Source organism: Panthera onca, chromosome A1 (assembly GCF_046562875.1).
Source record: "Panthera onca isolate mPanOnc1 chromosome A1, mPanOnc1 haplotype 2, whole genome shotgun sequence".
Classification (NCBI taxonomy): Eukaryota; Metazoa; Chordata; class Mammalia; order Carnivora; family Felidae; genus Panthera; species Panthera onca.
In genome coordinates, this window is record NC_138339.1 from 42,531,897 (window position 1) to 42,557,170 (window position 25,274).

Sequence of the window (25,274 nt, forward strand, 5' to 3'; positions counted from 1 at the left end):
CCAATGGACTGACCGGGACCCATGAACCTCTACATGTCCCTGCAGTTTTCTGAGGTCAGCAGCTTCGGTTGTATTCTTAGAGGGGCTCCTGAGTCAAAAAAGGTTAATAACCAGTCATTTAGTGTAGTTTTCCCCCATTATGCCAATGGAGAAACCAAGGCCTAGGGAGGGAAAGGACTCACTCACTGAGGTCTCATAGTGAGCGGGGCTGAGCTGGGCCAGAACCAGGCCCCTTCCCACCAGCCCAAGAATCTTTTCCTGTCCATGTCAGAGAATCACAGACCTGCGTGGTTTGGGGTCTAGGTAGAGTGGTGGGAACCCTCCAGCTCATGGTGGAGTGTGGAATGGCCTTTTCTCTGGTGCCTGAGCCTTTGGCACTCCTTGCTGGGGTGACCTGGCCGGGGTAGGGGCTGCGGGCGGCCATATCCCTCAAGGAAACAGTGCCATAGTGAAAACCCATCATGCTTCCCTACTTGTTCTCAGTCTCACTGCGATAGGATCCCTGGTGGAACTTGCAGGTGTGCTGAGCTCCCTGCTCTCCTGCTGGGATACACTGTGCACCTGCCCTCTGGGTGCAGAAGTGTAAGAGTCTCAGCAATTTTTACAGAAAAATTAGAGAAGCCAGACCAGCTTAAGTCCAGCATGCTTCCACTTGTGAAAAAAATAAGCAGGTGTGTTGGGAGTTGGGACGTACGTATATTCTTGTGTGATTAAATTCCGCCTCGTGATGGGGTCACAAGAAGTTGGTTAATATCAGTTGCCTCTGGGAAGGAAGAAGGAGAACATCGGGCAGGAGGTCTTCCTGTTTCCAGTTGTCTACCCCATAGAATTTGTGGTATATATATTTTTTTCACCATTCACAAGTATAATTTTTTAATTTAAGAAATTAATTTTTACCAAAGCAGTATGGGGAAGCAAAAAGAACAAAAAGGGAAATCAGCTGGAATCCCGAACCAAAGAATCACTGTGGTGCCTGACTTTCCAGATTGTGTGCGTGCATGCGTGTGAGTGCTACAGGTGTATGTGGAGCGTCCCAATGAAGTATACACGTCATATTTTAACAGTAGAATGGGAAGACATTATTACCCAAGATCTGTTTGGATTTCTCAAAGTCACAGATCTTCCTCTTGGGTTAGTAACTCTGAGAAGGATTTACATCTCGTTGGGATACTTGTGTGGGTCTTTGTTGTTAGACAGTCTGCTTTCTGTGCTTAGTACATTGGGAACATATTCTCAGTCATTAAATACCCTCTTCCCGTGGTCCTGTGATGACCCAGGCTCAGGGCGTGCTCAGTCCCAAGAAGCTAGCTCTGGGCTCAGGCATCTCCCCAAGATATGCTTCTCCGTGTCCCCCCGCAGAGCTCACCCCCAGCTCCGCTCCTCTCTCTGCTTTTCCTGCAGCTGCAGAAACTCCTCCTCGCCACGTCCCACCCGTCCTCAAGCTCCGATACCCAGAAGGAAGGGACCACCTGGCGCCAGGCAGGCCTCAGGTCCAAGAGTCAGCGGCCTTGTGTTAAGGTATTTCTGCCCCCAAATCTCCCGAGGCCCCCAGGTGGGCTTTGAGGGGTATAACCTTCAGCTCTATATCAGGGGGTGTCAAGTTCAGTCGACTTGGGGTTTTCCTCCTTGTGCCTCACAGAGCCCTTGTAGCTGGTGTGCTGGGCACTTTCCAGTTTGGGGTTCTGGAAAAAGCCCTGGACTTTCTCATACACCTCAATGTTTCAGGCACCGTGTTATACGTTGGGTTAGAGCGGGGACTGGGAAGGTGTGGCCTGCTTTCAGCGGGCTGATTCTAACGGGTGATACACAGAAACATGAGATCCTTGCAGGTTGTGGAGACCACAAGAAGGTGTTTGCCTTTCTTCTGGGGGAAGCCCTTTGAGAGTCGAAAGCTCTGTCGCAAACACCAAGGAGTGAAGCAGATCCCTTTTCCTCCTTGGATTCCATCTTCCAAGACTTTCAAAGAGCGATTTCATAGGTGATCTCCTAGCATTCCTGTTGCTCAAAGCCTACACTCCGTCCTTCCCCTCTGGTCCCTGGACCCTCCTGCAGGGGGCTCTTGAACACAATCCCATGCCCTCGGGCAGAATCAGGATTTTTTTTTTTTAACGGCTTTATGGAGGTGTCACTTAAATATCATAAAAGGCACCTATTTTTAAAGTATAATTTGATTATTTTCAGTAAATCTGCAGAGTTGCGCAGCCATGACCACAGTTCAAAGTTGGTGGATTGATTGATTTTTTTGAGAGAGGGAGAGAGAGAACGTCAAGCAGGCTCCACGCTGTCAGCACAGAGTCCGATGTGGGGCTCGAACTCATAAACCATGAGATCATGACCTGAGCTGAAACCAAGAGTCGGACACTTAACCGACTGAGCCACCCAGGCGCCCCATCCATGACCACAGCTCAGTTTTAGAACATTCCCATTATCCCAGAGAGATCTCTGGCACCCTCATTTACAGTGAATCCCTATTCCCAGGCCCAAGTGCCATTACCGAAGGGTATAGCTCAGGGGAGCGGGTGGTCAGAGGAGGGCTTTGTCAGTGAACCCACGAGGGCGAAATCTATGGATGGGAGGCCTCTTAGGAGGCTGGTCGCTCCTTTGTTCCTTATCACCTGAGCATTGCCAGGTGCCGCGCTGGGCCTGGCCAGTGGCTGCAGGAGGGGGGCAGAGTGGAGGGGGGCAGTGCGGGCCTCCCTCTTCACTCTGGCCTCTCTCTGTCTCTAGATGGACGGCACCCAAGACAAGAAGGTCCCCACGGTGCAGTCTCAGAGCCGGAGTTGTACGGAACTGCATAGGCACCTCACTTCGGTGCCGTCCTGCCCCCAGACTAAAGCCCGCTCCCCAGACAGGGGCTTGCAGCCGCCAGCCGCTCTGAGCCCCCAGCTCCCAGCCAAGGAGGATGAGGAACCCAGTGAGGACTGCCCGAGCCCCCAGCCGGCTCCAGCCTTGCCCCAGGACTCCCCGGCACCGGGCAGGGCGCGTCCTGGCACCCAGGTTTCCCGGGAAGACATGCACGCCGTGGTGCAGCTCATTCGCTACATGCACACCTACTGCCTCCCCCAGAGGAAGCTGCCCCCACAGGCCCCAGAGCCAGCCCCCCAGCCCTGCAGCAGCCCCTCCAAGCAGGTCAAGCCCCAGCCTCGGTCCCAGCACCCTTCCAAAGCCTCCTGGGCTGAGTTCTCCATCCTGAGGGAACTTCTGGCTCAAGATGTCCTCTGTGACGTCAGCAAACCCTACCGCCTGGCCACACCTGTCTATGCCTCCCTCACGCCCCGGCCAAGGCCCAGGCCCCCCAAAGACAGCCAGGCGTCCCCTGGCCACCCATCCCCCGTGGAGGAGGTGAGGATCACAGCTTCTCCCAGGAGCACAGGGCCCAGACCCAGCCTGCGCCCGCTGCGGCTGGAGGTGAAAGGACGCGCCGGCCGGTCGGCCAGGCTGCAGCAGCAGCAGGAGGAAGAGGACGAGGAAGAGGACGAGGACGAGGAGGAGGAGGAAGAAAAAGAGGAGGAAGAGGAGGAGGAGGAATGGGGCCGGAAAAGGCCGGGCAGAGGCCTGCCGTGGACCAAGCTGGGGAGGAAGCCGGAGAGTTCCGTGTGCCCCGTGCGGCGTTCCAGGAGACTGAACCCGGAGCTGGGCCCCTGGCTGACATTCTCCGATGAGTCTCTGGTCCCTGCAGAGCCCCAAGGAGCTCTGTCCTCACTGCACCTGGCTCCCGAGGCCTACGACATGGAGGGGGCGCTGGGCAGCCCCACGGATGAGGACAGTGGTCAAGACCAGCAGCTCCCACGGGGACCCCAGATGCCGGCTCTGGAGAGCCCCTGTGAGAGTGGGTGTGGGGACACGGATGAGGACCCCAGCTGCCCACGGCTCCCTTCCAGAGGTAGTCGGAGTTGGTGGTCTGTAAGAGAGGGGGCAGGGATGGGGTGTGGCATACCCCACTGCGCTGGGAGCCAGGAGCCCTGTGTTGGGCAAGTCCCTTCCCCTCTCCGGCTGTCGACTTCCCTTTCTGTGCAATGGGCTAGTTGGGCGGATCTTCAGAAATCACCCACACATCTCTGAGTTTTTCATCACGCATGGGCCAGGCACCACTTAATGAACACGGAGCGAGATGCCTGCCCTCATGGGGCTTTTGTTTCAGTGGGGCAGACAGGCAATCACAAAGTAAATAAAAAAGGAAGATAATTACAAATGGTGCTAAGTGCTCTAAAGAAGACGTCCTGGGTGATGGTGTGACGAAAGGAGTGAGTCTATAAATCTAGCTCCATAATGACGTTAAATTTTATTTTATTTTTTTTTAAGTGTATTTATTTATTTTTGAGAGAGAGAGAGAGGGAGAGAGAGAGAGAGAGAGACAGTGAGAGCACAAGCAGGGGAGGAGCAGAGAGAGAAGTGGGGTGGGGGGGGGCGGCGGGGAGAGACATAGAATCCGAAGCAGGCTCCAGGCTTTGTGCTGTCAGTGCAGAGCCCAACGCGGGGCTCGAACCCACAAACCGTGAGATCATGACCTCAGCCGAAGCCGGACGCTCAACCGGCTGAGCCACCCAGGCGCCCCTAATGACGTTGAATTTTAAATGGTAACAATGGTAGAGCTGGCAATAACAGGTATCTATTGTGTATTTGTTGTGCCAGGCACTGGTCTCAAACTTGACACAGCTTATCCCCAGTGACTCCTCACAGGGGGCCTGTGTGGCAGGTACTGTCATAATCTCCATTGCACACACAGAAACTGAGGCACAGAGTTTGAGCCGTCCATTCAGCCCTCCAGTCCTACATCCATCTGTGGACCAGCCCTGAGCCCCTGGCCTTCCCTGGGGCTCCCCGCCCTGCTGTACTATACTGTTTGGCCAGAAGGGGTCACTCTTGTACCTACCTGCTCTTTCCCAAACCTTGAGTAGTCTGCCAGGTGTTAATGTTGCTGAGACCCTGCGAATGACGGTGACTTTGAGTTGTTCCTGCCCTTCCCTAAAAATGACAGAGGATTTTGGGTCACATGCTTGAAGGGAGCTCTGCCTGGTACCAGTGGAAGTTCGGGGTCTCCTCCAGAGGGAAACATCTGGTAGTGATGACGTGTTGGGGAATCTTATTTTCTTCTTTTTCATCTTCTTTTCAGACTCTCCCAGGTGCCTCATGCTGGCCTTGTCACAAAGGTAGATTTTTGGAAATCAGTGGTTTATTATTTCATGAGTCTGTGTCCTGTTGGGTGTGTGTATGGTGGTGGGGGTTGGGTGGTTCATCAGCCTGTGAGCCTGCCCCTGCCCCCCATTCCCCTGCCCTCATTGCCGTGCGGAGCCCTTGGTAGCTGGGCTCCCTTAGAAGGGAGGTCTCTGCAGGCCCAGGAACGTAAGGAATTAAGGGTTCAGGCCATTTCTTAAGCTGCCCTCTTCAGAACCAGGAAAGGAATTACTTTCTTCACGGGGGAAAGGTGATAATGCTCCGTGGCGTTGGGCAAGTCTCCTCCTCACTCAGGGTCTCAGGTCTGTAAAATAAGGAGGGTGCTGATGCTTGTCCTGTCTCCACCCTCCAGCAGATAACTCCTGTGTGTCCTCCAAGAGCGATAGGCTGCTGTGAACTCCTCTAAGCCAGGATGGGGGTCTCCCAGAAAACTCCCCAGCACCCACCTCTGTGGGCAGTAGAGCCGGGATCTGTCATGGTGTCCCCTTGCCCTCCTTGCATGCTGGGAGAAGTGGAGCCTTCTGCTGACTGGCATCTTTCCTTTCTGTCCTCCCCGCCCCCACCAGTGACCCTCCTTTTGGCAAGAAGAGCTTTGAGCAGACCTTGACGGTGGAGCTCTGTGGCACGGCAGGTGAGCCAGGGGCTCAGCTGGTAGGGTGCCCTCGGGGGAGCTGGTATGACTTCCGGCAACGAGTCCCCCACCCTGAACAGCCCCTCGGGCAGTTGTGGGGGGTGCCCCACTGAGCCCTCCCTGCCACCGCTGCTCGGGCTGCACAGGGTCTTGGGATACCTAATGAGGGTGCTATAAGGGGGAGAGTCAGCCGGTCAGCTGCAGCAAGCCGCACATGAGATAAGGGAGAGACACACGTCTTCCCCCGAAGGAGCCCACAGCGTTATGTGGGAGACAGGCTCCCACCATGACGGGTGCTGTTGCAGACGCGTTAGTTCAGAGTATGTACGAGAGTGCCGGAGCATGGAGGAAGGGGCGAGATGGGGCAGGGTGGGAGTGTGGCCTGGAAAGATCTGCAAGGCATCCAGAGCAGGGGGCTTGTGAGCTGGGCTCACAGGATAGGCAGAGGCTGGAGAGAGGAGGCAGCGAGAAGTAGATCCCTGGCAACCGAATCTGCAGGAGCAAAAGGCACCCAGGGTGAAAGCCTTAGGTGCTCCTGAGGAGAGGTGCACCTGGCATCACCACATCGCGGAAGTGGAGGAGGGGCCGGAAGGAGCAATCACAGAAGGCCGAGAGGGATGCCAGGCTGAGTTTGAGCTTGATCCTGCAGGCTTCAGGAGCCCCAGACGGGAAGAGATCTCGGGCATTTAGCAAGTTCCCTCTGCACTGGGGAGGATGGAGGCCAAGGTTAGATGCAGGAGCACTAATGGCACCGTGGGGGTCCAATCCAGGTGGGAGGTTTGACCTGCGGTGCCTGCCTTTAAGCTCCCTGGGGAGACATCAAAACAGTAGGGAGAGCTGGTCGAATGACTGGATGAAAAGCAGGAGGAGATATCTCGAATGACCGGGAGGCTTTGGCTACCATTGCCGGGCTACAGAGGGATGGCAAGTGGATTTTATCACATGCCAGCTCAAGAACTAACCTTGGGCTGCTTGAGTCCCAGGCCACATTCAGGCTCAGCCACCAGTGCGGTGTTCGATTAGTGATGCCTGCCATTCATTGGGTTGGGAATGTGGTGGTACATACACTGCTTATCTGCCATCCCAAACCAGACCCTCTATCCCTTGGAGGAGTGACCCGTTTCCACCTCACACGGTTCTCCTCTTGCTTGGCTAGGACTCACCCCGCCCACCACACCTCCGTACAAGCCCACAGAGGAGGACCCCTTCAAGCCAGACATCAAACACAGCCCAGGCAAAGACAGAGCTCCCAGCCTTCCCAGCTTGGAGGGCCTCCAGCTCGAGGCCGCCGCGGGGGCTGCCCACAAGCTGCCAAAGAAGCACCCAGAACGGAGCGAGCTCCTGTCCCACCTGCGGCATGCCACAGCCCAGCCAGCCTCCCAGACTGGTCAGAAGCGCCCCTTCTCCTGTTCCTTCGGAGACCACGATTACTGCCAGGTGCTGAAGCCAGAAGGCGCCCTGCAGAGGAAGGTGCTGAGGTCCTGGGAGCCGTCTGGGGTCCACCTTGAGGACTGGCCTCAGCAAGGGGCCCTCCAGGCCGAGGTGCAGGCCTCCAACAGGGAGGAAGACAGAAGCCGTGATGCCAGCGCCCCCGCTAAGGACAGTGTGCTACTGCGAGACCACGAGATCCGCGCCAGCCTCACCAAGCACTTTGGGCTCTTGGAGAGCGCCCTGGAGGATGAAGACCTGGCCTCCTGTAAGAGTCCTGAATACGACACTGTCTTTGAGGACAGCAGCAGCAGCAGTGGTGAGAGCAGCTTCCTCCTTGAGGAGGAGGAGGAGGAGGAGGAGGAGGAGGACGATGAAGAAGAGGACTCGGGGGTCAGCCCCCCTTGCTCTGACCACTGCCCCTACCAGAGCCCCCCCAGCAAGGCCGGCCGGCAGCTTTGTTCCCGCAGCCGTTCTAGTTCCTGTTCTTCCTCCTGCCGCTCCCGGTCACCAGCCGTCCGAAGGACCTTCAGGTATGGATGGGTGGCCTCAAGAGGGACAGCGGGCAGACGACAACCCCGGTCCCCAGGGTGCCAAGGGAGGGAGGAGCCCTGAAACTGGGGCTGAGTCTCTCCGTGTGGCCTGTGTCCTGGTCAGAGGCCCCGGAGGTGGTCTCCCTGGGAGAGTTGTGGGGCAAGTCCTGGAGGCAGGCAAAGCCTGCTGTGTGGCAGTCAAGAGTGACCCAAGTCTCTTGGCCCCGGGAGAGGAAGAATACCCACTTCCTGGCTGCTTGTGGCTTTATGTCTAAATGAACTTGTCCCTTATTCATCCATTTCCTGCTTTGGACCCAATTTAATGTCTATGTGACCTTTGCATGTCAAAGGCAGATTAGCAGAACTCTAATCTTCGTTCTAAAAATAAGACCCGGATTTAAAGCAGCAATAAGGTTATTCCCATCTCTTGGTCCTGCTGAGCTGTGCCAGGACTTCCAGCCAGTCAGCTGATCCCCCGGGAGCCACTCTACCTTCGCATGGGGATGATGCATCATGAGCCTGTTTGCTCAGACCATCTTGGCTCAGTGAACTGGTCTGAAAGAAGGAGCTGGTCCAAAAGTCAGTGGGGAGCTGGGCAGAAAGAATGGAAGTTTGGCGCATTTTGGTGGAGTCAGGTTGCTTCTCTCCCTGATCACCGCAGGACCTGACCTGACCTGGGGAGGCCTAACCCCGGTCAGGGCATGTCCCAAATCCTCTGCCTGCCATGCACCCGAGTGACCACTAGATGGTGCACTTGGGTCTAGAGCCATGCAGCAGCCACCTGGCGTGCTTGTTACCTTGCAGCTGCATGGACCCCACCCGCCTGGTGTCTCAATCTGTACATGGAGGGGGGGCGGGGGCGGGGAGAGAATCCGCAGTTCTAACTAGTTCCCGGGTGATGATGTCACCAGAGTGCCATACTCTGAGAACTAGAATTCAGGTAATAGAAAAATATCTTCTCGTAGAAAAACTCTGCTTTGTATTTATGTATCTACACCAGTAGCTCTTAACTGCCTGAAAATCTGATTAAAGCAAACGCTTCTCTTCCCTTTAAAATGTATGTAGACCTGTAACTGGGCATTCAGTTTGAGGGGGGTTGTAGACTCCCCTGACACTAATGTTAAGAAGCCCTGAACTACCTGTTAATCAAAATGAGTTTCCCTAGCGATTTCTCTAAAAGCCCTTCTCTGTAATAAGCCAGGATGATTGGTCAGACCTCTCTCTGGCTCCATTCTCCTTTTCCCAAGGGTCACGGGGACTTAAGTGACTAGGTGTCCACATTAGGCAGTTTCCTCTGCAACATTTAGTAGCTCAGAAGCTACGAAAGTTTCTCTTCTTTTTGAAACACATCCTCCAAGGCTGGAGCTGGGGCTTCCTGGCCTCCTTTCCCTCCTGACCGGCTCAGGGGTGTCAGGGCAGGGCCTGTATTCATGAACTTGCCTGCAAAGAGCTGTGAGCCTCTCTAGAAACTCCCATGGATTCGCCTTTTCCTCTTCTTGCTTTTGGGCCAAGTTCAGGGCTGGCTTTTTCTGCTCACTGGAGAAAATTAATTGGTTGACTCGGTTTTTGCTCAGCTGGCAGAGCTTGGTGCCTGGCAAGCCTGGTAAAGGAGTCATCAGCCTTCTCCGGGCTCACATTTTTTTTAAAATTTTTTTTTTAACATCTGTTTATTTTTGAGAGACAGAGAAACAGAGTACATGTGGGGAGGGGCAGAGAGAGAAGGAGACAGAATCCAAAGCAGGCTCCAGGCTCTGAGCTGTCAGCATAGAGCCCAATGCGGGGCTCGAACTCATAAACCATGAGATCATGACCTGAGCTGAAGTCGGACGTTCCACCAGCTGAGCCACCCAGGCGCCACCCCCGCCAGGCTCACATTTCTTAAACCTGTGCTTCCGATCCCGGCTCTGAGCTGGTGTCACAACACAAACCCCACAGTACCTTTCGGTCACTCTCAACAGTTCAGGTGGGCGAACTGCCAATGTGTTACCAATGGATGATGACACTGCGATTTGTTGCACTTTAAAGTTTGCAAGTCATACCCCCTTCTATTACCCTGTTTAGCTTCGCAGATGCTCTTGGAGGGTGCATCTGCTTCTTACCCCCATTTCATAGATGAGGAAGCTGAGGCTCAAAGAGGTTCAATAGAAAACCATAGTAAGTAATTATTGAGCAGGTCTTGAGCCGAGCATTTTCTGATTTGATCCTCACAAATGGCCAAGATGGCAGTACAGTCAGTTCTCCCTGTTTGCAGTTGAAGAACTCAGGCTAAGGGGAGGTGAGTAACTAGCCCAAGGTCACCCAGCAGGAGGTGGCAGAGCCGGGATGCGAATGAACACAGGCTGTCTGACCGGAGAGTCTGTGTTCTTATCCTGTGTGCTGTATTTCCCAAGGACGCAGACAGTATGTGCAGAGCCCGGACTCCCCCCTGCCTCCCATGCTGTGCTCCTTCCAGTCCAGCAGCCTGGCTCTCTGGGGGAGGAGGCGTTGTGCAGACAGGCGGGAAGACGCAGGCGTGTGGCACCCAGGGGTCTGCCCCGGGCGGCGCATGCGGGCTGCTGAGCCTGGTAGCCAGACTGGACGTGGGGGCTGTGAGGGCCGGGTTGCCTTGTGCCTGGGCTCCAGCCACTAGACAGCAGTGGGTCCAGGATCAGCAGAACTCCTTCTGGCTCTGGCTTCCCCACGTTCCAGCCTTAGGCAAACCCATATTGAACCTGAGCCTCAGGGTTTTCATCTGGAAAATGGGGAAGCGTAAGACCTCAAAGGTTGTTTTTCCCCCATCAGGTCCCAGACAGTGATGAAGTGAGAGGGCCTTTCCACCCTTAATGGCATAAAAAGGCGAGGTTCAGACGGGTTGGGATTTCGCGACACGGTGGTTCCCAGTGATCTCGTCCCAGAGGCTGGCCAGAGGCACTGGTCACATTATTCAGAGCCATGCCCAGCCCCAGGCTGCCACTGCTGGGGACGGGGCCGGGGACGGGGCGTGCTGGGCTCCTTCTGCCCTCACGAGCGAGTTCTAAAGAAGTGTGCCTCGCTTCCGGGAGCAATTCCACCCGCCCACCCTGCCGTGGTCCCTCCTGAGAGTGAGTGCCTCTGGTTTGCTTGTTCACTGACAGATGTGAGAGCAGAGAGCCGTGTTCAGACGGAACGCCAAGTGTCCGGCATGCCAGGAAGCGGCGGGAAAAGGCCATTGTAAGTGATCTGGGGCCCCGGAGCCCGGAGTGAATGGGGAAGAGCAGGGGCATCAGGACGTGCAGGGACTTCATAGACCCGAAGCTTTTTGAGGCCAGCTGTGGCCTGCAGAAGATAGTCACGTTTCTCTCACTTAAAGAAGCACCAGGGTCACCAAAGGGCATCAGAGGTGGCATCGTGCAAAGTGTGGCCGAGGGACTAGCAGTGAGGCATGTAGTGGGTGGTGATTTTAGGGCTGAACGTCAGAGGCTTAGCAGGGCCCAGAGGGCAGGCTGCGGTTGGGGGTGGGGGGCGGGGAGCAGAGCAGGGCCAGCCAGGCCACAAACCAGCCCTGGTACCACCCTCTGTGTGACCTTGGGCAGGTCTCCCAGCTTCCCTGAGCCTCAGTTTACTCATCCATACACAAAGGAGTTGGGCCTTGTCCTTCCTAAGCGTCCCCCAGCTTGATCTGGTCTGAGGGACCAGGAGAAGCCTGCTTCTTGCTTCTTACTGACCCCCCTGATCTTCCCCCAGAGTTAGTTTATGGGCCCAGGCTATGCCTGGTGAACCCACTGCAAAGCACCTAGAGAAAATTCATCAGGAATCTGCAGTGGGGAGCCGGAGCCAGCCCCTCCATGTCACTAGAAAGAAGGGAAGAGAAGGTAAGACAGATGCTCAGAAAGACAAACAGGCTTGCACTTGATTGCTTTCCTGCATAACTGGCACTTCCGGGCAGAAGCAGGGAGGACACATGAGGTGTGTATACCCCAGAGGTACCCAGCTGCCTGCAGGCTGGTACTTATAACCACAGGCTGTGCCTGGAGCATCACCTTGGATTCCACGTGTGACCATTCAGCAGTGGGGCCGTGCCTGGCATGAGCAAGACAGACAAGGTCCTCATTCCCGTGGTTGGGGCAGAAGGGAGAGAAAGGCAACAGACTCGTAAGCAAGGAATAAACACTGTAATCAGAGATTGGGAGAGGCGCGGTGGAATTAATCACATGAGGCTAAACTCTCTGAAACAAACAGTCGTGTTTTGACTAGTGGGGAGGATGTGTTTACTTGGCAGTCTAGGAAGGACATCTGCAAGGAGCTAGACCCTGACAGATGAAAGGAGCCACCACGTAGTTTCAGGAGAACCATGGGGCAGAGGCAGGAAAGAACTTACCAGTGTAAGGAGCTGCAAGGAGGCTGGGGGAAGGGATGCCTACACTGAGCAGAACCCAGTTCCCATGGTTGACAGCAGAGGCCTGCTGTGGCCCCTGGGCCTTGCTTTCCTCCCTGCCAGCTGGGAGAGGAGAGTGGGGTGGTTCCAGATGGCTTTAACCTGTTCCCGGAGAAAGCCTGTCCAAACCAGAACCTGTCACTTTCACCCACGAAAGCACAGGTTTCCAGGATGCAGCCGGAGTTTCTCCAGTGGGTCAGAGCAGCGATGGCATTCACTGGATCCAATCACAGATTGGAGGGGAGGGCACATTCCATCCTGGGTTGCTCCCCACCCCTCCCTCTGCTGGGCTCTTTTAGGGGCCCGCAGCATGGCACCCGGCTCACCTGAAGTGACCCCTTAGTCACAGTGTCTGTGCACTGCCCTGGCAAAACTGAGGATAGCGGTGACCCCAAGACCTGTGTCCTGGTCCCACTGCCTTCCTCCCAGCTCACTGTGACCCCCACAACGACCTGGTTTCCCATGCCTGCCCATTCCCATCCTCGGCAGTTTGCCTTTCTTTCTTTCTTCTTATTTTTTTTTTAATGTTTCTTTATTTTTGAGAGACGGAGTGCAAGTGGGGGGGAGGGGCAGAGAGAGAGAGAGAGAGAGAGAGAGCTCAGACTCCACACTGTCAGCACAGAGCCCAGCATGGGGCTCAAACCCAAGACCCTCGAGTTCACGACCTGAGCCAAAGTCGGACGCTTAACCGGCTGAGCCATCTAGATGCCCCAGCAGCTTGCCTTCCTATCCCCTCCCCACTACCCAGAAAAAATCCCAGACTCCAAACACAAATATGAGTAAGCAGTTATGAGTAAGCAGTTAGATTAATGATGATAAACTCCCCCCTCCTGCCTCTGTCCATTCTCTGCTCATTTCCTTCAAGTGAGCATTTGCTCCCTTTAAAGCCACTTCCCCATCTGACACTTAGCAGTCCCCTCCTCCAACAAGGCAGGTCTTCCGGAGAGGGGTCGTCATTGTCCTTTCTCTGATTCCGGCCCCAGTTAGTGTTACCCACTCAGCCGGACATCGTGGGCTGAGGCCTAGGACTCCATAGAAGCCCCCCATCAAGCGGGTCCCAGGAAGCCAGGAAATGACTGGGTTTCTGTGTGTTTCCCTCCTTGAGCAGGGTGAAGGCCGTGTGGTATATGTTCGCAATCTCTCCAGTGACATGAGCTCCCGAGAGCTGAAGAAGCGCTTCGAAGTGTTCGGTGAGATTGTGGAGTGCCAGGTGCTGACGAGAAACAACAGGTGAGTCCGGTCAAGCTATTGCAGGAGAGGGGAGTAGGGAAGGGCAGAGGTCCCCGTCCAGGGCCGGCCACACAAAAGATGCCGGAGAAGATTCGCAGAACAAATCTGATGAGATCCGCAGCCTGGACCTGGAGAGCCAGGTCCCAGAGAAGGTCCAGTAACAACTGTGTGGCCCAATAATAAGCAGTAAACTCCCACTGATGGTTTGCTAACTGCCAGGCAAATCCTGTGCCTTCTCTTAAACGTTCTAACCTGCCTGTGACATATGCACTCATTCTTTCTATTGTTTTCCCTTCCCAGGCAGCTCAGACAGATTAACTGAGTAGCTAGTTAGTAGCAGAGTCAAATCTGCAGCTCTCATAGCTGCTTTAGGTCTCCACTCTGATATAGGGCAGCAAACAGCCCCCGGGGCTTAAAGGGACACTTACACAGGAACCACACTGCCCTGCAAGGACCCGTGCCACTCATGCCCCTCTGTTCCTCCAGAGCAGCCAGTTCAGACCCTTTATTCTGCTGGGAATCTTTGTTTCTCCTCACTCACCTGGGGAAGCAGTGTTCATCTGTCAGGGAACCCGCATGCAGGAAGCATAGGTTGCACGTAAACGCACGACTTAGATGTCAAAACTTTGTCAGTTTTGAAATAACTCTAAAGTATCTCCCATCGTATTTGCCAACTGAGCTTTGAAGGTTTTTAAATTCAAATTTAATAATCGTTTTAAAAACTTCAATGAGAAACTTGTTTCTACACACGTCACATCCATTAAGGTGGCTCCAGAAAATAACAAGTGTTGGCAAGGATGTGGAGAAATCGGAACCCGGTGCACTGTTGATGGGAAGGTAAAATGGTGCAGCCACAATGGAAAATGGTATGGAGGTTCTTCAAAAAGTTAAATATAGAATTACCATCCGATCCAGCAATCCCACCCGTGGGTATATACTTAAGAGAACTGAAAACAAGAGATCTCAAAGAGATATTCGCACGCCCCTGTTTATAGGAGCATTATTCACAATAACCAAGAAGGGGGAACCACCCCCATGCCCATTGGCTCATAAATGGGGAAACAACATGTAGTACATGCAAACAAAGGAATATTATTCAGCTTTAGAAAGGAAGGAAATCTTGGGTGCCCGAGTGGCTCCATCAGTTAAGCGTCCAACTTCAGCTCAGGTCGTGATCTCACACTCTGTGAGTTCGAGCCCCGTGTCGGGCTCTGTGCTGACAGCCGGAGCCTGGAGCCCCCTTTGGATTCTATGTCTCCCAATCTCTCTCTCTGTCTGCCCCTCCCCCGCTCATGCTCTGTCTCTCTCCGTCTCAAAAATAAATATTTTAAACATTTAAAAAAAAAAAAAAAGGCAGTCTGTCGCATGCTGTAAGCACGGATGAACCTTGACAATCATGGATAACCTCATTAGGCTACGTGGAATAAGCAGCCACGAGGGGACAAATGCTATATGGGTTCCACTTCTGTGAGGTGTCGGCAGTGGTCAGATTCCTGGGAACAGCAAGCGGAGAAAGTGGAGATCCGTTCACAGCAGCGTGAACACACTTAACACTACTGAATTGTACACTTAAAAACCATAAAAAGGGTACTTTGTGTGTTCTGTGTTTTTGCCACAACTTAAAAAGAGAAAGTCGTTACACAAATAGGATGGTTTTAAGTTCTGTGCAGTCTTCAGGACGTCAAACAAAGAGAACGTGCAAAAATAAAGCAAGCCGGCTTGGACGTTGAAAGAGGCAGAAGGGGTCCAACTTTGGCCTGGTTCAGAGAGGTGTCAGGAAATGTGAGCCAGCTGAGTACTTACTAGGCGCCTAGTGTCGGTAAGCCTGTCGTGGGCCGTAGCAGAAGTCCACATTGTCTCTGCCCTGAGGAGTGCACGCAGCAGAGGGACAGATCGGTCAGGATTCTTTTTCTTGCTGTTTGTGGAGCTGAGGAGCTGGGGAAAGGACCGACCTCAGGCCCCCCTTCGCCTCAGCACCCTTCTCAAGCAGGCTTCCCTCGGGTGACAAAATGGCCGCCTCCATGCCTAAGCTTACGTACCTCCTACCAGGGGCAGCAGGAGTCTCCCTCACAGTTGGGGCCAAGAGCTGGGATGCACTCTTTGAGGCTCTGCTTTGGGCGACAGGCTCATCCTTGAATGCATCACTGTGGCCAGGGAGGGCCACCATCGTGTGACATCCCCTGGTGCCCTGAGCCCGGCTGAACACGTGGCTCAGTTGCTGAGCAAGCAGAGAGGTGTTCACCATAAAGGATGATGTGTACAGAATGCCAGCTGTACTAGGGAAGAGGGAGGCTAAGTCAGCAGCAGCCAAGGTGCTGGTAGCTGAGGCTGGCTTTGAAGGAGGCAGGAGGGAAGGGTGGGGGCCTAGGTGCCACAGGTCCAAGAGAAGTACATCAGCTTTCATGGTGGGAGGCCTGAGTTTAAATGCCCTGCCTGCCATTGCCTTGGGGCAAATTCTGAACTCCGAAGAGCCTGTTTTCCTCATCCCTGAGCGGGGAGAAAATGCCAGTGGCCACTGGCAGGGTGATCTGAAGAGTGAGGCGCCCGGCAGACGTTCTGGGAATCACCTGCTCTTACTGTTCTCACACAGTAGAGGTCAGCCTAGCGACTGCCCTCATCCGTATTGGGGCGGGCGGGGGGCAAGCGGCCATGGTTACTGAATCAGTGTGGCTTTCTGCTCTGCCTCTGGTAATGGGTGGTCTGAGGGTATGAATCAAGCTGGCCCAGTAACATGCTCCCCCTGACCTCTCCCCACAGAGGCGAGAAGTATGGCTTCATCACCTACCGGTGTTCTGAGCATGCTGCCCTGTCTCTGAGGAATGGCGCTGCCCTGCGGAAACGCAACGAGCCCTCCTTCCAGCTGAGCTACGGAGGGCTCCAGCACTTTTGCTGGCCCAGACACACTGACTATGGTAAGTACACAAGGCCCCGCCACCTTCCAGTGAGACCCAAGGCACGAGGGGCAGTGACCTCCTTTAGTGAAACCCAGACCCAAAGCCCCCTCTGGACCCAGTTCCCACACCAAAGCTCTAATGTACCGATTGGGTAACTTTGCAGCCACTTCGCCTGGAGGCCACCATCTTGCTTTTCTTCTGGTCTCTGGTCCATCTTGTCCTCTCCCAAGACTGGTACCAGATTCAAGCCTCCTGTGGCCACTTGGAAGGTCTAGTCTTGTGTTCACAGCCGGCTGGTAGAACGATGGTTACTGTCTCTTTGACCTCACAGGGCCAGTGGCTGCACTGCCACCTTGAGGGGCATTCCATGGTGACCCCAACAGGCAGCAGGTAGCCTTGTCCATTAATGGGCCACAATGAAATAATATTGTCACCGTGCTCTCACATTTGGAGAGGGGTTGGTGAAGAAGGACAAAGAAGTACAATTTAGGAGAGAATTATCTGTAGAGGAGAGTCTGACACGGGCTCCGTAGTACGGGGCTGAGTGTGAGTAAACCGAGGAGGGTTCCAGGCCGGGCAGTGCTCCACCTGGCTGCACGGCCACCCATGGGGACCTGCTTCCGTATCTCTACAATGAGGGCATCCTAGCTCTGGTGGCCACCTTCCGTGACCTCCGCAGCGGTTTACTAACCAGCAGGAAGCTCTTAGGGAAATAGATTAATGGGATATCAGAGCTAGAAAGGAGCTCTAGGGTGCTCTGGTTCAGGCCACCGCATTCTAGAAACAGGGCAGCCGAGGCCGAGGGACACTGACGACAGGGCAGAGGTGTCACGGTAGAATGGCAAAGGTGATTCTTGCTGTCTGGTGTTCTTGGAGGCCTGGGGCCACATGCACCCCATGGAGCTGACCCCAGTGGCAGATTTTCTGATCGCCTGGCCTTTCTGAGTGGCTCACTGCCTTCCCCTCTCCTTGACTCCTCCACCCCCTGCCCAGATTCCAATTCAGAAGAGACCCTTCCTGCATCCGTGAAAAACAAGTACGAAGCCATGGATTTTGACAGCTTACTGAAGGAGGCCCAGCAGAGCCTGCATTGATAACAGCCTTAACCTTCGAGGAATACCTCAATACCTCAGACAAGGCCCTTCCAATATGTTTACGTTTTCAAAGAAATTAAGTATATGAGAAGGCGAGAGAGCGAGCGCGTGAGAGAACACACGTGAGAGAGACACTTGAGACTGCTGTCCTTTTAAAAAAAAAAAAAAATCAATGTTTACATTGAACAAAGCTGCTTCTGTCTGTGAGTTTCCATGGTGTTGATGTCCCACTGCCACTTAGTGTCCTCGCTTCCGGCGGGTGGCCCCGGGTGCGCCTCCAAGTGCTGGGTCAGTCACCCATCTCCCCCTTCCTTCCCAACCGACTTCCCTCGTAGACGTGCAGCCGTGTCCACCATAACATTTCTTGTCCGTAGTATGTGATGATGAAATTGTTACTCGTGAATAGAATCAGGATTATAAACACATTTTTAATTGAAGAAAAAAAAAGTATATCCTTCAAATAACGTATTTATGGCTCAGATGTACTGTGCCTGGGATTATCGTATCGCTTCCTTGATTTTTTAACTATGCACTGTTGCGAGGTGTTTGCCACTGAGCTGCTCCGCTCCCTCTGCCAGAATGCTTGAGAGGCGCCAGGCGGCCGGGAGGCTGATCCCCAGGGAAGTGCGGCCTGCAGCCGCAACGAGGAGCAGAGGGGAGAGGTTTCTGGGACTTCTCTGCCATGCTCTGCCCTCGGTGTCTCACTGAGCAAGGGTGGGTCCAGTTAGAGTTCAGAACCCTCATCTGGTGCCAGCTCGTGCCCGGAGCTTGCTCCTGGCCTGGCGCACTCGGATCCTGGCGGACCTCGTGAGGAAGGCAGGGGTGAGCTGCACTGTTCTTGTTTTTCCAGGTGAGGCGGGCAGTGCCCCAAGAGGTGAGATGACGGGCCCGAGGTCCCACGGCCAGTGGGAGGGCAGAGCGGTGCCCCAGCCCAGGCCTCCTGATTCCTGGTCCCATGCTCCTGCAGTAGTGGGGTAAAGATACAAAGTTACAGGGACTGGTAGAGGTGAGTTGAGTGACATTGGGCCACAGACTACAAGTCTCCGGGCTCACTTTGAGGGTTAAGTCACCAACTGCCTTGCCAGGATTAGGCAGGTTTAGACTTGGACCTGCGTCTGGATCCAGAGGGCTCTGTGGACATGCCATGAGAGCTTCAGTGACACGCCTGGGATGGCACAGGCAGGGTGATCCAAAAGCAGCCGTCCTTGCTGGGGCCAGCCACCAACCCATCCCACTCCGGCCGGCTTGTCTTTCCCTTTCCCTCACCTGGAAAGTCGCTTCGGTGGATGGGGCAGGGGTAGCAGGAGGGCATGTGAGGACCGAGCGTGGATAAGACCATCTCCAAGGTCCTTTGCCATCCAGACAACATTCTGATTGGGCTTTACCGTAAACTTGATGTTCATGAGTGATGTCAAGCCATGTCCAGCTTGGATGTTGTGCAGGTGCCTTGGGAAAGCGTGGCCAGGCTGGGTGTGAGCTCATTGCTTCTGCCTCAGACAGAATGGCTCCAGTTTAATCTCGTTCATATATCAGGGTCCCTTGGGAAGTTTCTGTCTTAAAAAGAAAAGAAAAGGAAAGAGAAAAAGTCCTGCTTGCTTTAACAGTGTTTGAAATTGACTCATTAAACTAAACAAGCTAATTTAATCTTTTGCTACTGCCAGGCTTTAGAACTTTGAGAATTGGTAGTTGATTTTTTTTTTTTTTTAAGATTATCAAGTACTTTAGTAGGTATACTGGGAAAGTGAGCTTGTCCTGGGAGGTGAGAATACTCCCAGCCCACAGAGAAGACCGGAGGAAACAGGCTTTAGAAAGAATAGGGAATTTGAGCTCCTGGGGATCAAGTCACTTGACCGCTCTGGGCCCCCACATTCTTTTCTCTGAAATGGACTGAGGGGAAGTAGGCAAGTTGATCTCTAAGGTTCCTGCCGGCTCTGAGAGTCTTAGCTTCTGTGAAGGTGGTATCTAGCTTGGGATGACAAATACATATATGGCACATATACCACTACTCCCACCTCCTTGGCCAGTGGCAGACATAACTAATCGACCACAGCACTCATGTTCTTTGAGCTTGGTCATACTAACTATTAGAATCCTCAACACAGTGCTCTGGGCAGCCATTTACTAATGGATCAGAGTTTAACCTGGTCTGATCTTCGAAAGGTTCCCATTATACAGAACCAAATGGTGGCTGGGTTTCACGTCGGCCCATCCCTATCGTGTCCTGATCTGTGAGAGAAAATTCCCCTAAGGCCATTCGTTGGCACAGGACTCGCAATAAAACCGTGACACATGACCCCCACTTGAGTGGGGGGAGCGAATGGAATAGCGGACATGAAATGTTTGAGGGAGGCGGGGTTTGTGAGGATGAACCAAGAAAGGGACTATCCACAGCGCAGACCTGAACATTGTAAATTCCTTTAATAGCTATTCACTGCCTAGCATACAGTAGGCACATAATAAATGGTTATGGAACGCAATAGAATAGAATTTAAATCTGTCTGCTGCCCCCACTGCGTCCTGATTTGCACCAAGGAGTATACTGAGGTTTTATCCTGTGGAAGCCTATAGGAAGGAACTCTAGATTCAGAGTCTGGAGAGCTGGGTTGAGGCCTGGCTCCACCAAGAACTTGCTTTGTGACCTTGCTAAGTCACAGAGTCCCTCCCCCACCCTTCTGCACCAGGAAGAGTTGGCCTAGAGGTTGCCTAAGCCGCTCCTACATACAAGACCAGTCTCTCTCTCTCCTCTCTTCTGGGTCAGCCGAGGCTGCCCTTCCCAGTCAGGTTAACACAGGACCCTTGAGGTTACTTAGATACTGGCCCTTGAGCAGAGCCTGAGCAGAGATCTGCGCACGGCGTTGGGAGGTAACGTGCCTAAAGTCAGGGCTGGCCGCTGGCGGGAGAGGATGTCTGCCGAGAGCATCCCGCAGGGTTTCTGCTTGCCATCCCGTCCACAAAAGGCTGCAAGTTCTTCTAAAATTGACCAACCCCGCAGATAACCTCTATCTGGACGACTCATTCGGTGCTGTGTATTATTAACCAAGGAGACTCCGGGGTTCCTCCAGGAAAACTAGGCAACCTTGGTCTCTTGCCCACCACATTAAGGAGTAACCCAGAGGGAGCAGCTGCTTTTGGCAACCATCTCATCGTAGCTCTGTCCTCGTATTTGCTCTGGATGATGTTTACATGTGATTGCCATAAAAGCTTACTGTAGACCGTGTCGACAGCTGCCCACGCCGGGCAGGTTGTACTGTCCGTCCCTGTGCTGTGCTGGTGTTTGCAAAAATGTCCGATCCAACCGCTAAGTGGAATTCTTCCATCTCCTTCCTCAGTCGGTACAAGGCTGAATCAGAATCCTCACGCTTGGGGGTTCTGGTGACCGAAGGAAAATGCATCAAAGAGGTAAAGAATATGAGTGGATGGAGTGCAGAGAAGGCCCCCACCCCCCGTAGCCCCTCACACCTTGCTCCCAAGCCAGGAAACTGGTCCAAGAGTACGAGTTAGGGGGCTGCGTCCGCCGTGAGGTCTTGCAGTGCTGCGTGGTGACTGTGCTCAGGGGAGAGGCAGGGCTTCCGGGGCTCTGGGGGCAGGAGGAGGAAGGGAGGAGAGCTCTGAGCTGCAAACACTCAGCGCCCAAGTCCTGACGTAGGAAAAGATGCAGTAAGAGGTCACTTGTTGCATCAAGCCTCTGCTTGTTGATGTGTTGAGAGCAGTGTCTTCTAGGCATGTGCAACATGCGTGCCGAGGCCACCGTGCAAGTGGCGGCTGGGGGCGGCAGGGAGGGCGTTGACACACGGTCCTTCTGCATGGACGGGTGAGAACCTCATCCCAAGCCTTGGGTTCAGTTGAAATCACAGCTGAGCCTGAAGCTTGAGAGATGGGCCGTCCCGGCTGTGAAGCAGAATCAGCCCTGGAGGATTGGTTGATCTGACTCACGTCAAAACGGCAGTGTTTTTCTTAGCATTGAGATCTAGCAGCTACCCTCAGATCTAAGGGAAGAAATCGCGTGTGCGGTAGCAAATAAAGTGAACCTCATGGTTTTGTTGGCCAAAGAAGAGGGACCCCCTCACCCCTTCCCACCGGGGCGGAAGGAAAGCAGCTAGTGCTTATGTGCAATATGTTTAAGCCGGTCCCCAAGTCAAGTCCCCGGGGTGTTTGCCCGCGGGGCAGACAGGGCTCTGGGGCTGTTTGCTGAGTCCGGAAGTACAGGGTAAATGGAGGGAGAGCTCAGGAGCTGGGAAGCCCACAGGAGTGCCCGTGGCCCAAAACAGACGCTGGGTGTGGGGAGACCCCCGGGAGCCGGCTGCAGGACGTCCAGGAAGTAGGCAGAGGCTGACTTTGCATTGAACCAATAAAAGCACTTTGAGAAAACCACAACCCTTCAGCGTGGCTCCATGTTTCTACGCTGGCAAAGATGGGTCTCCTTTGGCTTGAGCGAGGTACTCTCCTAGGGATTGGGATGGGGTCGGGAGTGGGGCCGGTATGAGGGAGGGGAGAGATGCCTTCCTAAATAGCAGCAGGAAAGGCCAGCCCTTTGCTGGCCCTTTTGTTGGAGGACCTAGAGATGGGGAACGGTGAGTTTAGATCTTGGTACCTATTTTTATATATGTATAAAAAGTTGAAACAGCCCAGCTGACATCAAATGGGTTTACAGAGCAAGTCATTCAACTATAAGCCATCTCAGTGAGAAACCTGATGTTTCTTACTTGCTGTGTGATCCGGGGCCTCTGTTCCCTCATCTAACGGATGAGACTATTGGATGGAATGAGCACTCAAGTCCCTTTCGAACCCGCTAGGCTCAGGTTACCAGCCGGGAGCGTCAGGAACCCGTCACTCACCCGTGAACCGGATCCCATTCTCTGGCCGCGCCCAGCTCGTGTTCAGGGTGCGAGTTCTCTGCCAGGTAACCAACCAGCAGCAGACTCGAACCCACATGGTCCTGGCCGAGTTACCTTGTATGAGGAGGCCAGCTCCCCAGGACAGATCTAAGCCATAGTTTCTCATGGGGATGGTGAGAAGTTCAACCCCGACTTAGCTGGGTGGCGATGTCACATCTCCCATCAGCCTCGTTGTCATTGTCCCCGCGGAACAGCTTTTAATCCAAATGTTGTGACCACTTGGCTGTTTCTCTCTTGCTCTCAGACAATACTAGCAATACACTTGTTTTTTCAAAAGAGCTTAACTTAGGCACTTTTCACACGTTTCCTTCAAATGATTGTAAAACATACGGGGCGACAGGAGGCATCGATCACACTGCATGTGTTTAGGGCAGCTTCTGCTTTTTGTTTCTCTAGTGATACAGCAGTGGTGGCTGAGGCTTTGAGACCTCGGGGGACGGATTTTCAGATATTCTGTTTCGTCAGAATGCCTTGCACATCTGGAAGCAGCAGGGCGGTCCGACTGCCCCACCCGGGGGGGGGGGCGCGGAAAATACGGTTTTGTAGGTGGTCAGTCCCCGGGCAGAGCAACGCCACGAAAGACGTGTTTATGTAGCTAGAACCCGCTCTGTGCTGCGTGTTTTGTCAAAGGAGCCTGCAAGGGAGCCTCAAAGAGCCTCTTCTTCCCCTTTGCCAGCCTTGCTTTATGGGTGACTTTTGAAGGGATTGGTCGGCTTCCACCTCAGCACTTTGCCTTATCGACGTCTGGTCGCCCTCTAGTGGCCAAAGACTGTACCCACCAGCTTCCCAGATGGAAGGCAAATAAATCCTTTCGGCCCCCTTGCTGTGCAACACCAACTTTGGGAATTCTGTGTAATGGCCTGAGTGAACTGTCTATGTGTTTAGAGCCCAGTGTTACGCCAGTCAGAAGACTGCAGAAGCAACCGCTTAGCAGACTCTGGCACAGACCGAGAAGCACACTAGTTATCCTGTGGGCAAAGGAGACAGGAGTGGACCCTGTGTCCGGGTGCCCGGGAGGGGTTTGCTGTAACTGCAATACTGGCATCCCAGCTGCTGACCTTGTTAAGCGAACCTCTGCTGGGTGGCCCGCCCTGTACCCTCGGGACAAGCAAAGAGGTTGCGTGTGAGGAGACTGGGGGGATGGGGCGGGGGGGGGGGGGAGGGGGCTGGCCATGGCCTTGGATACGGTCCACTGAATAGCCAAACAGGTTTTTTTGTTTGTTTGTTTGTTTGTTTGTTTGTGTTTGTGTTTTGTATTTCAAACTCTTGTCGAGTGTTTTTGTGTTAGGAATAAAAAGTCATAAACTCTCCCCAACTTTGTTTCTTGAGGGGTGTTCTGATTCCAATGGAAACAGGTTGGAAATCTCCAGGGGAGTGTGGTCACGGTGGTCAGCGGGACAGGGAGGTGGACCGCTTGGATTTCCGGATGGTTTCTGGAGGCCATGACCATCCAGAAGTCTGGCTTGGTGCCTTCCGCTCTGGAAATTCACACCCACCCCCTCGTTCCACGGTATTAGCATTGGCTTTGAGCGTCGGCTTCCTCCAGAGGCAGCTGCTAATGTTGAAATCAACTCAAGATCCCTCTCCCTGACCCCAGGTTTCTAAAAGACTGTGTCTGTAGCTAGCCTTAATCGACTGGGCGAGGTGGTCCCTATGGTCCCTTCCAGCATTTCCAAATCTTGGACTCAAATCCTTTTCTCTTGGTGTGACCATGCAGCCTAGAGAATTCTGAGCAATAGGGAGCCAGGGCTTTCCCCGGCTCTGTGACAGGGTTAAACCAGGGAATGGCTAAACTTGTCAGGTTTGGGCATCCCCAGGGGTACTACCGTAGGGGGCATTATTTATTAGGAAGCTCAACAAGGTAACTACAGCCTGGGGTGCGTGAGCGCAAGGCTGTGTGTGTGCGTATAGGTGTGTATTTGTGTGTGTGTGTGTGTGTGTGCGTGTCTGTCTGCACGTGTGCACGCCTGTGTGTGTGTGCATGTGTGGAATTACATTGATGCATTTCTTGAGAAAGGTGCAAGAATTTCACCTACACAGAGGGACACATCTGCTTTGTTATTTATAATAGAAAGCTAAATTTTAATTTTTTAAAGGACACTGCTAATGATTGAGAATCGAGTTTTTAGTTTTGCTATTTTTTTTAATTGGTAGAGGATTTTTATATATTTTTTCCATTTCGTTGGGTTGTGTCCTTATTTATATAAATACTTTATCTGTAAGAGGCAAGGAAGAAACCTTCTTTGCTTTTAATTATTGTGGTTGTCATGGTCCCTATTTTATTTCCGGTGTGATTTATCTGTCTCACCTTCTAAATGAGAAACTGTTTTCCTGTATTTGTACATTGTCAGATTCTATAGTTTCATAGATAATTTAACCAAATTGCTCTATGTATTATTCTTTCGTGAGTATAAAGTTCTATTTTAACGTCTGTAAATACTTCAGAACTGGCTTCTTTTCTCAGACTCCTACTATGGAGTTATTGTTTACATCACAAAAACTGTAGAATCTCTATGCTCATGTACTGTAAATAGTGAAGTGATCTGCTTATAAATAAACTGAACAAATACACTATGGAGATTAAAAAGAAAACACCACCCACAGCCCCAGTGAGATGTGTCTTTATTTGTGTGCTCGTTGAGGGACACCCTGGCCACTAAATGGGAAAAGGATTCTAGTTCCAGGGTCGCTTTCTCAGAGAGGACCGGGGTTAGGTGTGCCCCCCAAACCCCCCAAAACTCTCTGGGTTCACGTTTCCTTCCTTCACAGCACATTTCATTGAACCATTCAGCTATTGGCTCTTATGAACCATTCAGACTCAGTCTCCCACAACAGTCATTCCAGGACCAGCTTTTTGCCAGGACTTTTAGAACGCTCTCCCGCTTTCTGAACAAGGACCTCCTTGTCTGGCTGCATCAACATTTCCACACAAGCTCACTAATGACACATGCTGAAGGAGATACTTTGACATTACGTTTTCAAGCAAAAACCCTCACCGACG

At 53.2% G+C, this 25,274-nt stretch overlaps 1 protein-coding gene across 2 annotated transcripts in view; it reads left to right on the forward strand.

Moving 5' to 3' along the window:
• PPARGC1B (PPARG coactivator 1 beta) overlaps positions 1 to 24,876 on the forward strand; it is a 112,406-nt gene extending 87,530 nt beyond the window's left edge. Inside the window, exons 4-12 of one of the 2 annotated variants that reach the window (XM_060634673.3) lie at positions 1,402 to 1,518; positions 2,728 to 3,883; positions 5,114 to 5,150; positions 5,742 to 5,806; positions 6,963 to 7,767; positions 10,881 to 10,956; positions 13,266 to 13,390; positions 16,148 to 16,302; positions 17,278 to 24,876. In XM_060634673.3, the coding sequence (XP_060490656.3) occupies positions 1,402 to 1,518; positions 2,728 to 3,883; positions 5,114 to 5,150; positions 5,742 to 5,806; positions 6,963 to 7,767; positions 10,881 to 10,956; positions 13,266 to 13,390; positions 16,148 to 16,302; positions 17,278 to 17,378 (2,637 nt within the window). In that variant the 3' untranslated portion in view covers positions 17,379 to 24,876. The remainder of the gene's footprint in view (positions 1 to 1,401; positions 1,519 to 2,727; positions 3,884 to 5,113; positions 5,151 to 5,741; positions 5,807 to 6,962; positions 7,768 to 10,880; positions 10,957 to 13,265; positions 13,391 to 16,147; positions 16,303 to 17,277) is intronic. The other variant, XM_060634674.3, reaches the window with a different exon arrangement.
• Positions 24,877 to 25,274: the final 398 nt, after the last annotated feature.